The 15,061-nt window shown below is 42.6% G+C and overlaps 1 protein-coding gene across 1 annotated transcript; it reads right to left on the bottom strand.

Annotated features, from left to right (window-relative positions):
- Window positions 1-3,264: 3,264 nt before the first annotated feature.
- On the bottom strand, window positions 3,265-14,855 carry npdc1a (neural proliferation, differentiation and control, 1a). Its single transcript, XM_085925937.1, has 9 exons — window positions 14,499-14,855; window positions 8,543-8,692; window positions 4,673-4,786; window positions 4,398-4,595; window positions 4,263-4,329; window positions 4,100-4,190; window positions 3,895-3,974; window positions 3,705-3,801; window positions 3,265-3,627 (listed from the first exon to the last, which is right to left on the bottom strand). The coding sequence occupies exons 1-9, from the start codon at window positions 14,602-14,604 to the stop codon at window positions 3,556-3,558; spliced, it is 975 nt and encodes a 324-aa protein (XP_085782063.1). The 5' UTR covers window positions 14,605-14,855; the 3' UTR covers window positions 3,265-3,555.
- Window positions 14,856-15,061: the final 206 nt, after the last annotated feature.

Here is a 15,061-nt window from a genome sequence, read left to right as displayed (position 1 = left end):
TCATGGTGATTTAGTTCCCATTTCATTTGTAGTCATTTTCTGAGGATTAACAAAGCGCTTTGTGAATAATAGTTTCTTTCCCACTCACAAATGCGTGATCTTGCAGCATAAATACAACAGGAGCATTCGGGGGAACTTATTCTTACTCGGGATCTGCGGTGGGGGGTGCGTTGCTTCTCCCCCACCGAGCGGCCCTCACGACCCGGGCCCCTGTGCGCACAGATGCGCTCCCCCTGGCGCGCGTCGTTGGCCGCAGATTGCGGCAGGAAGACGCGCCGCGGGGAAGGAGCGGAGGAGGTGGGGGCGCCATTGTACCAACCCGGCCCCGGGGGCACCCTGTGGATTGCAGATCCCGAGTTGCGATGGTCGGCCATTAGCTCCTTTTCACATTGAAACAATACGTCTCGGCCCTTTGATTTCGACCCACACCCACATATCCCCCCCCCCCCCACCCCCCCTCCCGCACGCACACACTCATATGAAGCAAACACCAGACTGCAGTTTCACTCTGCAGGTCTGAGATGAGATGCTCAGCCTGCAAGTCTCCACTCCAAACCACTTCATGCCATATGACGTCACGTCTACTCTCTATCTTCATCTATCAGTTCATCCATCCAATCTCACTGCAATCTATTGAATCTTTTTATGATATGAATATATTTTGAAACACTTTGCCTGATCAATAGCTTTGAATCATCTTTTCCTGCTTGTTTTTAAACAACTATAATGCAGGGCGAGCCGAGAGGGAGACTTTACTCAATAGCTTAAGAAGACATCAAACCCAAGTGGAGCGGCATTGTCCTGTGACGGTCCATGGACTTGGCTGATTGATTGTCATGCAAAAGACAAAAAGAGAGTGAGGCCAGCCATCAAGACAGCACACATCAGTGCTCAGGGTACTCCAAAGGTGGCGGGAGGCCAGGGTGGGGGTGTTTCAAATCTTTTTTTGAAGTAGCTTTTTTTTTTCTTCCCCCCCCAACATGCATGTTGACCACAAATTAAATCAAAATTAGCTTTTAGTTTTAATTGCTTGACCCTAGTCAAGACTGTTTTTGCAAAGCCAAATTCAAACAGGATAGAATTTGTATGAAAATAATAAAGGACACAAATATTTACGAAAAAAATGATCGTACCTACTCCTAAGCCGAGAAACTCAATTTGTAAAGAGCTTTTTAAAACTTGGCTCACTTCAACAGCTTAAAAAAAAAATTCAAGTCCTAATGGTATGCATGAATGGGACAAAAATACTTATGGTCATGCTCGAGCACATCGCTACAAGTGTCAGTCCCATTCATTGTTTATGTGGGTGGCTTGATTAACGCCAAAATCCCGGGTCACTTCCAAAGCCTTATAAAGTGCTTTCAGGTACGACGTACTGTGAAAGTCGACAGCTAAAAGAGCACGCGTGGCGCGTCGCTCCAACTTTCCAAGTGGAGAGTAACCTCTTTGTGCAGCGGGAGGCTTAAATGTAAAACGGCGGCCCTCCCGTTGAGCGCCAACAAACAAGTCTGATGGCTTTTTGATTTTCTTCCTTAACGGCCGAGCCTTTGACGCCCATCTTCACAGGCCCTCCACCCGGGTCCGCTTTTCACCTCGCCACCAATGGCTGCCTTCCTTCCACTGTCCACGCGCACAATGGGCCTTGACAGCCCTCGGCATGCGACTCAATGGGGACCGGAGCCCCCCCCCACACACACGTGCCCCCCCTACCAGCTAACTTTGCGTCCCCCCCACCACCAACATGCGCTCGGCGTGTGTATTGCTTGAGGGAATACAGTGAAATGACATGAATCTGTTCGATTTAACAGTTTCAATTCAATGGACATTGTGCTGCTCCTTTAGCTGTGAGTGTATTAAAATAAAGCTAGGGGACAAAGCTATGTGGTTTTGGTTAAAAATACAAAGTAAAAAAGTCAAACCTTTCTACAGGTAGCTCACGATCAAGTCAAAATCAAGGTAAAGAGGATAGATTGAGACGGGAGCCGACGAGACATCAAACAAGAGGACGTGGCGCTAAGAGGAAGTGGCTGTTTTGTTTGCTAGCATACATTTCAAATAATGCGTCGGTTAGTTTATTTGTTTTTCTGGAGACGAAACACAAGCGAGCAGATCACAATCATTGTTGACGCTTTGAGCTAACTTGACTTAGAGGCTCTGACATTTTTAGCTTCGTTCTAACAAATGTTCGACAATAACGCTACCACGTAACAGTCCGTCTGTACCATTTTGCATTGTATGTTAGCATTCAGCTAAACAGACTGTGGTTAGTGTAATACTAACTTTAGTTGGACTGTAAATCAACCGATAATGGCAATAAAAATCTTGAAACTTCTTTTTTTTTTTGAAGAAATATTTACCCCCACAAAAAAAACTTGCCAACAAATCACAACTTTAGTTTCCTACAATTGCGACGCTTGTCTGACTCGTTTTAAGTGCGAGATCGTTCAATCAAGATGGCCCTCAAGATAAAAAAAACAACAACCAGATAATAAACACAAAATGTTAAGTATGCGTCAAACAAAGAGAGTGCCGTGGTAAAAAGTTTTATTACCGAGCCTTGTTCTGCATGTACAAATATCTATAAAAGGTGAACACTTTCACGCTTTTATGTACATTTTTGCAGCAGGAGATTCACTTTGGGACCGACAAGATGACAGAGCGGGACAACATAAGATAGTGAAATTGACCACCGATACATCTATCAATAAAGTCTATCCCCCTCCCCTCTTCAAAAAGAGCCCTACTACCATCTTTCCTACTCTCCACCCCAGGAAAGAAAAAATAAAAATCATTCAAATGTCACTTGGACTGTACATTCGTCCTCTATTGACAGGCTGCATAAGCAGGAGGCAGAAGGATTTGCATTGCACAATACGCTCAAACCATGCAACAGACATCATCAAGTACTTCATATGTGGACGCGTATATACTCTATACGTACGTATATATGTTGATATCATAACATATATATGTATGTACATATATATATATATATTTCTATATCTTAAAATCTTTATGCGCAGCTCATATGACGAAAAATCAAATCAGCAACGGTGATGCTAAAATTTCAGAGATGGGATGTTAAATATTTCCTGCTAAGAATGTGGTTTAGCCACAAGCTACGCATGACAAAACAAAGAAGTGCACCTGTTTTTCTGCTTATGCGAGTGTGTGTGTTGTGTGTGTGTGTGTGCTCCTACTTGCTATTTTATCACAGTCTTCGCAAACAGCAGCAGAAATGACGGAAAGAGATATTGCAACGTAAAGAGTTTAAAATTTAATTGGAGGACAGGACGCTCACAAGCAACAACTCAAGGAGGAGTCTTTGTGTTAAAAGACTTAAAATTCACAAAGAACCCAAAATTACACCAGGGTCATAAAAGCAAGGAAGGAGGGAGCCATGGAGAAGGCCAGGGAAGAATTAGTAAAGGGCCAAAAAGCGAGAGACAATACCATGATTTTTTTTTTTTAATCGTCTCGTCTTCTGCCAGTTTTCCTCCGTTTGTCTGCATGCAAGTGTGAGTGTTTGCACATGTGTGTGTGTGTGTTCAGCATTCACTTTTGATTCCCCTGATAATGCATGGTGGAGTCGTCAAACAGAGGATTTTTCACCTCCATCTCGCCGGTCTGTGGAGGAGAGCACACATGATTGAGTTTTGTTTTTTTTAACCCTCTCAGCATCCACACAATGACTGAGTTCTCACCGGAGCAAGTCCGGGACATTCGTAGACTGTGAAGTCTCCCGCCTCTTCTTCATCTGAGGTGATCTCGGAGTCCATGTTTTTTTGTTCCGGTTTGTGACTGGGTGGGGGAAAAAAAAAGATATAATTATATAATTGATTGAACACAACAGAGAAAAAATAAGGCAAAAAAAAAAAAAGAAAAAGAACATACTTTCCAATAGAGAGCATCTGCTGTTTTTGGTGCTGATAGTGATACATCTGAGCACTTTGTGCCAAAGTTTTATCCCCAATCTATACACAAGAAGAAGAAGGTGTTATGTGACACATTCAAAAATAGAATGGATAGAAATCTAGCCGTGCGTTTTTGCAGAAGCCTGGAGCGAAATTCAAACGATAAATGCGAGCGTGTCACGTACCGATTTACCGGCACCGGTGGCTGCGGTCACACCTGCACCCCTGAAGGCGGGATAGTCCACCTTCTGAGTCAGACGCGATTCTTTACGCAACCTGCAGGGGGGAGCGGTGCAAGGTTAGTAAGGTATCAATTAAAAAAAAAAATGATTTGATGAGGTCGCTTACTTGACGTAGCAGACAGTCGCCATGATCAATGCTACAGTGCCGATGGCCACGAACAAGGAGATGACGACTGGAAGTTGAAAAAGATTTTTTAGATAGCATTAGCTACACTGATTTTTGTTGAGGCATGAAACTCACTGATGATGATCTTGTCGTCCTTGTGAGCGTTTTGAACGAGCGGGCCGCCTCGACTCTCGCCTCGGGTGGGTTGAGGGGTGGACGCGTTGCTGAGACGGGACCCCGCAGCGGTGCCGTTTCGAGTTTGGGCATCTCGGCCCGGTTGCCCCTGTTCGGAGGCGGCGATCTTGATTCCGCTTTTGGCCGAGAAGACGGCGACTGAAGGTGATGGGAGGAACGTGGGACGATGATGTCAGAAAATCCAAAACTAAAACAAATGTAGTCAAAGTTCTTACCGGGAGGTTTCAAATGTGTCTTAGGTGCTTGGATCTCAGACACTTCCTGTTTTTCAATGTATGAGTGGATGAAATCGATCTCTTCATCCAAGTCTGGGTACAATGGCGCTTTTGCTAAAAGACAAGATTTGAATGAAGTTGAAGCTAAAAGACAACCTTACAAGACAACATCGGCACCACTTTAAGCTAGTCCACATATTGACAGGTTTATGTTATAATCCCCAATGTCCTTCGACCAAATCAAAGCGACAAGACAAGGCCTGTGGGTCCTGTCTTATTTGTTTGTTGACTGGTGGGAAGCGAGGAGACAATACGAAACTGATGTTAACAGCCCTTTAGGCCAGACAGTTAGCCACATTCCTGCGGTACAGGACGGGTCTCCAGGGCAACCAGATCTCAGCATATACATGCGTGTGTGTGTGTGTGTGGCCGGGGGAGGAAGCACAGTAGGGGGCAGGAGCAATCAGCAAAAACCTGGCTCAGTAAATGTGCTACGTTGACAATAGAAAGCGAAGCGGAGCTAATGGTGGCGATCAAAGTGTTCCTGTTATAAAGTCAACCCTGCAATATATCATATTCTCAATGTAGCAGAACGTTGAATCAGAAGCAAAAAAAGAAATCAATTCATTAAATTTGGGCATTATCCCGTCAACATATCTGCGTCATTACATGAATGATTACAGTATCACTTTCTCCCCCTGTAGAGGGTCAACCATCTGGCTGAGCTAATGCGTGGCACTTTCACCGCCGACTTTGTTCCAGTCCGACCCCCCCCCCCCATTCCCGTCCGTACTCTGCCATTTAGCGCACGTCGCGGCAGGTGTCTGCAGAGGCGGGATACGCCATCTGTACCTAGCAGGTGGCTGGAAGCTCCGTTGGGTGATGATGATGATGTGCTCACTTGATTGGAATGCAGAGTTAGCCACGTCAAGTATGATGACCTCGTTTGGAATTTAAATCAGGAGCTGGTAGATGCTCAGGGGATGGCCAGATGAAATATGTGGCCCCATATTTAATCCAGGGTGGATTATCCATGTCAAAAAGTAGTGATTGTGCGTAGGTGTGGGGAAGGCCACACGCTACTTGTGTACGCACACTTCCGGTCACGTAAGATCGTTTTGTCACCGGCTTGATAATGAGTCGTAACCCCCCCCAAGAGTGGCCTATAGGGGGCAAGGGGGGTCTGTTGGCTATTACAAACAAACAGTAAACGGCTCAACGGGAGAGCCACTGACACGCATGTGTGCTGTTATCTTTTCCCACTCAAAAAGCACTCACTTCCACCTGTATTGCCTCTTAGGTTTTCCTGTATTTGCTACAGCAATAAATTGAAAAAAAAAAAAAAAAAAAAACTATTCAATTAGTTTACCTACTTGAAGTGCAATCATTACCATATCTGGTTTGAAATACCTCAAATTCCTTTGTAGTTATTTTTAAGAATACCTTTTAAAATATACATATTTTAAAAGATGATTATTTTAAAACACTGTCATTAAAATTCTAGAACAAAACTTTTTTTTTAAGGGAATGATTGAGATTGCCATTATGCACGTATGCACTGTCACTATGTTAACTCTGCTGCCGTCTTGTGGCCACTCAGGAGAACAGAGGTAGAAGTCAAATAGAGCAGGAAAAAAAAAACAGGGCAGTACTACTGTGAAGAGATCTCTAATAATTGGCGTGCTCTTTTCAGACGCTTTTAATGAAAGGTCGACAAATGGTCAATGGGAAAGATAAGGAGATAAAAAAGGTCACAGACTTGTATGTTAACTTCATTAGCTTTTACCAAAGGGAGTGACAACTGATAAGGCCGTACGGGGAAATCGGCACTAAAGTCTCCTTTTTTTTTTTATAAATCATCAAGAAAAACAAAAACAAAATATCAATCAATTGAATTTCTTTGGCGCTCATTTGATGGATGTAACACAGCCACATTTCATCAATTAAGAGTCGAAAATCAACTTAACACATATGTGTGAGGGTAGGGTGTTAAAGGTCAACTGCGAGGATGTGATACGGACGAGCCCTGCCTTTGGCACATCCTGTACACCTTCACTGTCTACAAAGAATAAAAAAAACAAGGTTTGCTGATGGAAGGCCACTCCTGAATGTCAAATAAAAAAAAAGCATTGGTTTACTTTTTGTTAAGTGCTGCCTTACACAATACACCAAACAAAAATGGCAACCGAACTCATTAATGTAGGGACAAAATGATTATTATCATTATTATTGTTATTATAACCTCCATGTTAAGGGAAACTGCTAGCTTAGTTTTGCTGTTTTAACATGTTTAGCCTTTTATTTACCTACATAACCTGTTGCCCCTCCCTGAAAGTCCTCTAGCGCCCTCCTAAGGAGATAAGGAGAAAAACACTGTGTAATCATAATGAAACACAATTAACAGGGCTTATCCAGTTACATTTAAATGAAAAAAAAAAAAATAATGGAACCTTTTGCATGATTTTTATTTGATTTAACAGTCAGTGGAAAGCATATTTGTCGAGTGAATTTATGATGTATGCATTACATCATAATCTATTCCCGTGGATTAGTGTTTGTTGCAGAAGCAGAGCCACATGTCATTCCAGTGTTACGTAAACTATTTCATAAAAATCCCGTTCTAATTTTTCAACGCGTCAAAAAAAGCTGGCATTTATACAGAGGCAGACGTTTTATATAAAGTTGCCGCCAACAAATTGAGCCAAGTTTCTACTGTACGCTCCCCCGCCGCAGAACCATCTGAATTATTAATCCTCAAACATGCACACACAGACCTTTATGAGAACAACACACACAGACACACACACACACGCAGTGATAGGTGACACGTTTCAATTTCTGCAATTTACACCCAATGGGAGAAAAAGATTTATTTCTGCAGTCTGGCTCTTTTCGAAAATGACATTAGATTTAATCGAGTGAGAGCGAGATCTACGACATGGAAAGCGATTTAAGTCGCCAGAGTGCGGGGGAGGCTCACGTGTTTGCTGCAGCAGCAGTAGCAGCAGCAGGGCCAGATTAAAAAATAAATAAATAAATAAATAAATAAATCCTCACGAGGATCACATCACACTGCGCCATATTTGTCAGAAACATGGATGATGGGCGAAACGGCGTCACGGGGATGCAGAGAGCAGAGAAGAGCCAATAGCAGGAGATACGCGAGACGGTGACAAACCGAAGGAATAAAGCCATCAAGCCAAAATGGATAAGCTAGCATGGGGTGGAGAGGCCCAAAAAAAAAAAATAATCAATCGGCGATCGAACGGGAGACAGCTTGGCTGAGAGGAAGGGAGCAGTGAGCAGCGATGGAAGAAAGGAAGAAAACAACTTATTATTTAGCTTGGCGAAAAATATTTGTTCATTAATATGACATTAGCCAAGTCACAGTGAATTCATCATTTGCTCTTTCTGTGACACCTTAAGATTCTGGCTAAAACGGAAAGTAGTAATTGCGTTTCAAAATGGCTGCTGTGAAAAAGATTTTGTGGAGGAGAGAATATTGGATGTTAAAATCGAAAACTGCATATATACAGTATATAGAAGAAGAGAAATTAGATACGGACAAATATTTATTCAAGCCACTGGTCTTTGTATACTCGACTAGCTTCTGCGCTAATGAGGTTTGTTTTAAGGTGTGTCTGCCTGAGACGACAGCTGAAATAACTGGAGCTCAACACGGTTCCTTCCTTGAAACTTTTAGAACTGAGAAAAGGGAAAGCTCTGCGTGACATGTAAAATTGGGGTAGCAGAAACGTGTGCGCCAAAGAATGGGCGTGGTCGGCTTTATCAGGTTAGCTAGCTAACCGTTAGCCAGTCTAATGTAGCTCATGCTAGCATTTGATTAGGTGCTACTTTTTGTCTTCATACCGTGTTGACGATATCTTCTTTTGGTCACACAGCGACCCGTCTCGTCCTCCACCAGCGGAGCGAGGCAGGAGCCACAGGTGGTGAATCCGGGTCGGCACAGGTGGCGTCCCTCTTTGGCACAGTCGATGTAGTGAGGGCACGTTCTGCCGGCTGAGGGGAAACACACACAAAAAAGTGACACACAATTAATCCATTAACCAGGTCCAGGTATAAGCAGATACATCTTCAGATGAAGATATGAGATGAAGATGGGAGGATGAACCCATTTAAGTCTTTCATACGTTATGTTCTTTGTCCAATCCGTTCTCCTCGACTTGGCTGATATTTACGTAAGAGTGTATTAGTCATGATTGGAGATGGCTGTAGGAGAGATTCAAGTGACCTCCATGGCAACAAGGCTTGGCGATACGAAGGGAAGATGCGAGATATCAAAAGGAGCAGATGTGTCGAAGTCGGGGTTGTGAAGCTAACGCATAAGAGCCTTTTTGTTTATTAGCCCTTCCGTCGATTGATTCGTATCCGCTTGAGAGCAATTACCTTTGTCAAGGAGGTTATGTTTTCATTGGAGCAGGTGTAACACTGGATACTTCTTGAGCTGCTAACCGCTAACCGCTAGCTCTGATCGATTGGTTTGTTTTTTTCAAGCAGTCAACAGATGAAAAATATTTATAGCTTTTGGTTAAACACCTGGAAGCGACGTGTCAGTCTCATTGATGTTCTCATGTTCAGCCTCTTATTCCTCATTAGCACTTTGATGAACGTCTCAATTATTTTACCCTGCATCATCTATCATGTTTAATTTTATCCCTTGTGGCTTACTTCCTGCTCCTGAGAGGTTTGTCTTAACTTGTCTCTGTTGATTTCCTTCAACGACATGACCTCTTAAAGAAAAGGAAGGCTAGGAGTACAAATAGAGATGCTGGAATAAAAAAGAAAGGGATAAAGAATAGATGTTCTTGAGCTTGTCGCATCGAGGATCCAAACGCCCGGGATGAGTCATGCTGCTATTTTTGGGTGTGTTCGAACTTCTAATCAAGGCTGGTTTAAAAAATAAAAAAAAGATGAGCTCAATTATAACTCGGCTGACACTGCAGATCAGGAATTGGAAGAATGATCCGAATATTGTGGTTATTGAGTTTTTAAAGAACCTCCGTGACATCACTGTCCTGCTCTCTGGTCATTACGGACATTCATCACCGCAACGACAGCACTTAAAGTTTGAAAACAAGCTTCCATCCCTCAGGCCGTTCAAACCACAAACACTCAACAAGACAATACCAACCTAGCATCAATTTAATAACAAAACATCTTCAAAGATGCTTTTAAAGAAAGAAAGAAAAAAAAAAAGCTCTTAGAACGAATTTCCATAGTGTGGACTTATTATTTTTTTTGCTTCAACACCTGCAAGGTTGTAAAGATGCCAGTCAGCAGTTCGCCCGTAGGTTAATGTGAAGGAACATATTACGATCACGTGCGTGCAAGGTAATTTATTCTTCACACAAACACAAAGCAAGAATATGTGAGCAAAGACTAAGACCATTGCACATGCATCGCTACGGGGGAGGAAGGTGGGGAAGATGGTGAGAGATTGAAGGCGCTGAAAAGGCGAGTGAGTGTGAAAATCTGCATTTAGTGCGCTGCATAAATGCAAAGAAAGTCTTTGACACAGCCTGGTAAAAAAAAAAAATACAAAAGGTTTGTTTTGGAGTTGACTTGGGCTTAAGAGCCTGGCAAATGGAGGGGGAAAAAACAAACTGGACAAAAAAAAAAAAAACAAGGACGCCATTCCGCAGCATGCTGTCTGATTACGATAGTGTGAAAAAACATATTATGTAACGCTCACTCCAGAGTCCTTGTAAGAAGAAAGAAAAATGACTACTTGTACATCTGTCGCTATTGCCCGGCTTCACCCGAAAAAGCCAAACATTATATTTGTGTCCATCAAATGCAAGCCATGCTAGGACGGGAGCACGGCAGGAAATAAGCGGAGTGGCTGGCATACACCTATTGTGCACATTTCCTGACACACTCACTGATGGCATCCAGGAAATGAGTCCTCATCAAGTGGAAAGCTCTTTCTCTCGTAGGCAGGCCGCGCTTGATTTGTGCACGCGCCGTTTATTTCCCACGAGCGTACAAAACGGGAGCACGCTTGGCAAAACTCATACGCCTTTAATTCTCCCCGGGGAGCTCGTTACGATAAGCATTTAAAGACATAATACCTCTATCGGCTGAATAATATATGACATTTGGTGTACACCAAGGATATGTATTAAGTACATTCATATTTTAAAAAAGTTTATAATGCAAATGTATTTTATTTGGATTTTTTTTTTTGTTTCCATGTATTTGCAATTCTGGGAGGGATTTATATTGCTCAGTCACTATTATTGCCTCTTCAAAAGTGATGTGCCCTAAAAAAACCATGTTTGACGCCTCGCTGTTTTCAGCCACATAGCGGAAAATGTTGCCCAATCGCCCCAGAAAGCATCCTCCTCTCAGAAATGGCTTCAGAAGAATGTGACAACCATCACGGAAAATGAACGCCTTATCTACGTTGGTTGGCGGATGCTGCGTCGGCACCGCTTTCCCATGCTGATTCAATGAATCTCACAAAATGCAAGGCACGGACGCGCTTGGTAGAAAATGGCCGTGACTTCACATCTATTTAAAAAAAAAAAAAAAAGTATACAGAAAAAAAAAAAAACCAGTTTGCTTTAAAATTGGAAAATGTAAAAAAAATAAATGACCCCCCCAAATTCATTGAAGTGAGTAATTTGGCGTTACTGTCATTTTGTTTATTATGTCAGACAAGTGTAACCATTGCACAGGGGATAATTACTGTGTCATTATCATTAGAGTGAAGCAAAGCAAAGCAGCAGAGGCAGCAAACGCCCCCCCACCATCTTCCACCCCCCCACCATCTTCCACCCACCGCAGCAGACAGAACAAAGGCCTTACACAATGGCGGTGTGGAGGTGGCCTTGATTTATTCCATTCTATTTCCACGACTTGTGGGCCAGATGATGCAACAAGCTGATTAATTTGCTCGCCACCTCTCACGAGTAGAGGGTGGGAATCTCACTTTTTGATTTTTTTTTTTTTTTTGGTGTGAAGATGACAATTGGGGAAGGCTGTTGCTATTGATTGCTTAGATTGATTTGTTGATTAATTACAGGGAGCAAAGGTTGGAAAAAGTGGAGTTCACTGTCGGTGCTTTTGATTTGCGACGTATGTTACAAACAGCGCACGGTTTATACAGTCGGGTGACCTAGTTCATATCAAGACTTTATTCCTCTTATATAAAACAGATTTAATATCAGAAATGATTTGCTTTTTTATCTGCAGTCATCAGATGATATGCTGAATGTTTTCATTGGTGTTTTAGAAACACAGGTTGCTTGTGAGAGAAAATACTTTTTTTTTTTTTCTTCCAGTGCTAATGAGACAAAATGTTGTTTTTTCGGGGCTATTGTTTTGTTTTTTACAGCCACCAGTCAGCTTTCTAAAAGCAATCTGCTGTGATGTCAAAAATAGACCAGCACTGTGAGCCGTCAGCACTTGGCAGGTTGGCGTCACAAAAATATTTTAAGTAGCAATGACAATGACATTGGTGGAATGTGGTGTAGAGGGGGGGAAAAAAAATCCTCAACATTGTTTAATATGTTTTTTACAATTACGGGTACTTGGGCTCACCCTAGTGGTAAGCAAAAGAATGACTGCCCAAGCACAGTTCAGTTGTATTTCACTTTTGAATCCAATTTTCCTATATTTATGCGCAATGCTAATGCACGATGTTACAATGACTTGGTCATGATGGTTTAGTGTTTTGATTTTTTTGACAGTGACTGATCTACACCATTTGGTGACATCATCGGGAGCGTAACTTTCCCATGGCCAAACACACTTTGATGTGTAGAAACTAGAAAGCAAGGTGAGGGATAAAGAAGTGGGATTAATGGAAATCCTTGGCTCACCCACCTTTTTTTTTTTTTAGACTTCTCAGTTGCAACACCACAATGAGGCAGATCAATAGTATTGATGAGCATTTCCTGCTTGCTTTTAGGCATGGGTACTGATCTGTCAGTAATCCCTCACAAATTGAAGTGTGATTTGGAAATCTGTGTAGATCGTGCGAAAATAACAAGCTCAAAAACCATGATACAAACCACTCGGGGAAAAATCTGCGATACTATTAACTAGCAATTAGGCAGCAGCTGGGTTAATATAACCACTATGATTGTAAATTCATATTTTCTGGAGAGCCCGCAAGCGCACATGGCCATTTTCTTTATTTTTTCAAATGTAGCACACTGAATCTCCATAAACACAAAAGAAGTGAATCATTCGAAGGCCGTAATCGACTCAGTGGTCTTCATGTCCCCGAGCGACACAGCTTAAGTGGCTTTCCACCTGACTGTTCTCGTCTGCCATTCACCGCTAAATCGTAGATGACTAATTCTGCCACGGGGCAGAAGATGAGATAAAAACCACATCATCAGCACATTTGCTAGGAATCTATAATGACACATGGGGGGGCACCGTGAATGCGGATTCTCAATAGAAGGAGTCATTTGCAACAACAACAACAACAAAAATCCTCCATACAACTAATTAGCTATTAATAACTGCCTTTGCCAACTTACTGTAACCTTCATTATAGTGTGTTAATGCCCAAAGTTGCCTTAATGATTCATTCTGTTTGTGTAAAGTGCTAATATGTATGTGTCAGTTTATGTTAGTGTTATTTAGGCTAGCTATGATTACAGATTAGCCTCAAGTGTTTGTTTGTGTTGAATTTAACAGTCAGTCCGGAAGAGATTATGTTTAACATCACATATTTTAGTACAATACTGTCATGATGACGTGTCATGCAACGCATTTCAACAATGACTCGTTTCACACGAAAACACATCGGCCGGTTAAACCATCACGTTTGGTAAAATAAAATCATTGAAAATGCATGAAATATTTGGCGTCACAACCTCGCGTTTGAATAAAAGCAAACGTGCTGGTTCACATTGATGTCAACGTGTTGTTTCCGTGCAAGGGAGAGGGAGCAGGTGGAGCTCCAAAGATGACGTTTGGACTGTCCAGCTGTTGCTGCTCTCACATGGTTATCGTGTTGAACGAGTTAGGAGCAGATTATCTGGCATCAGCGCCATCAGTTAAAAACCAGCTCAAGTATACTGCAGTGGGCAATAGAAAGCCCCGGAAGGGCACTTGACCAGGCCTGCCATGCAATCTTAAAAGCAAATGAAAGCTGCAGGGAGATAGGGACCAGACATTATATCTATTTATTTTGATGCCATCAAACTGTCACATTAGATGGTAGAGGGAAAAAATAAAAAGAATGCAATCAAGCGTCACCAATCGCTCATATTTTGGACTTTTAAAATACATACACAAAGATATAAAATGCTGATTTTTTTTTTAGGGATAATGAATTCTTAATTGATAATTGCGCACATGGTTGATGTATGGTGTTGATGCTTTATAATCTTAATTTTTTTGATGATATGAAACGCTCAGAAACTCTATCGACAATAATTGAATTGCAATTTCGTTTTAGGTTGATTTGAGAAAATGCTAACACGGAAAGAAACGATGACTTGTCAATACTTGTTGCGTTTTTTTTTTCTTCCACCTGCTCACTCAACCTGCATAAAAGAAAAACGAAAAGCGACCACGTCGACAACGAACCGCGCAGAAATGTGCGGAAAAGAAAAAAATAGTCGCTTTTGTGTGGCGTTTTAATCGTCTCCATTTTGACGCAAAGCTGTCAAGCCTGACAGGTGCCAGGAGCTCGTCCATTAAAGATGCCCCCAGATGACGCACGTCGACGCGACAAATTGGTTTTAAAAAATAAATAAATAAAAAAACACACGCCGTCCACGAATAAAGTCCAGTGGATGTTTTTTTTCTCCACATAAACGTGTCGGTAAATGCATCTTACCTGGCAAGCTTGCAGCGGCGCGAAAGACGCAGAACACGACCGCGGCAAGGAGCAGCGTCGAGGCCCGGCGTTGGCGTTCGCTCCGCGGACTGGAGAGCGGCAGCATCGTCGCGGGTGCTGGAGGTGGTGATGGTAGTCTTGTCGGGAACGGAGAACCGCGGACGGGAATTTCGTTGTCATTCCCCCATCCTTTGTGGGAATTTATGTCGCCGTGTAGTTCGTTTTTGAGGAGCTCTCTTCGGTATTAGGGGGGAGGCAGCGATGGGGCAGGTAGTCGATCCTGCTCTCAGTGCACGGTAATCCGCGACAGTGCTAAAGATAGCGGGGCTTCAGGGGAGGAAAGGAGGAGGGGGGGGGGGGGGGGGTAGTGTGAGGTTGGCTGCTTGTTTATGACGTTTTGGAGTGATGCCTTCAGGCTCTCCTGAGAAAGTACTAACGCGTTACCTGGCCACGTAGTAGAATGCGCACCAAACACCACTAAACAGAATATCATAAAAAAAAATAAAAAAAAAAGAGGATCGTTCCACCAAATCGGCGCCAGCAAGTAAAATGTATAAATGAAT

This window comes from Syngnathus leptorhynchus, chromosome 12 (assembly GCF_054491065.1).
Source record: "Syngnathus leptorhynchus isolate UIUO chromosome 12, UIUO_Slep, whole genome shotgun sequence".
In the NCBI taxonomy this organism is placed as follows: domain Eukaryota; kingdom Metazoa; phylum Chordata; class Actinopteri; order Syngnathiformes; family Syngnathidae; genus Syngnathus; species Syngnathus leptorhynchus.
Note: the sequence above shows the minus strand (reverse complement) of the source record. Positions and strands in the feature narration are given on the sequence as shown.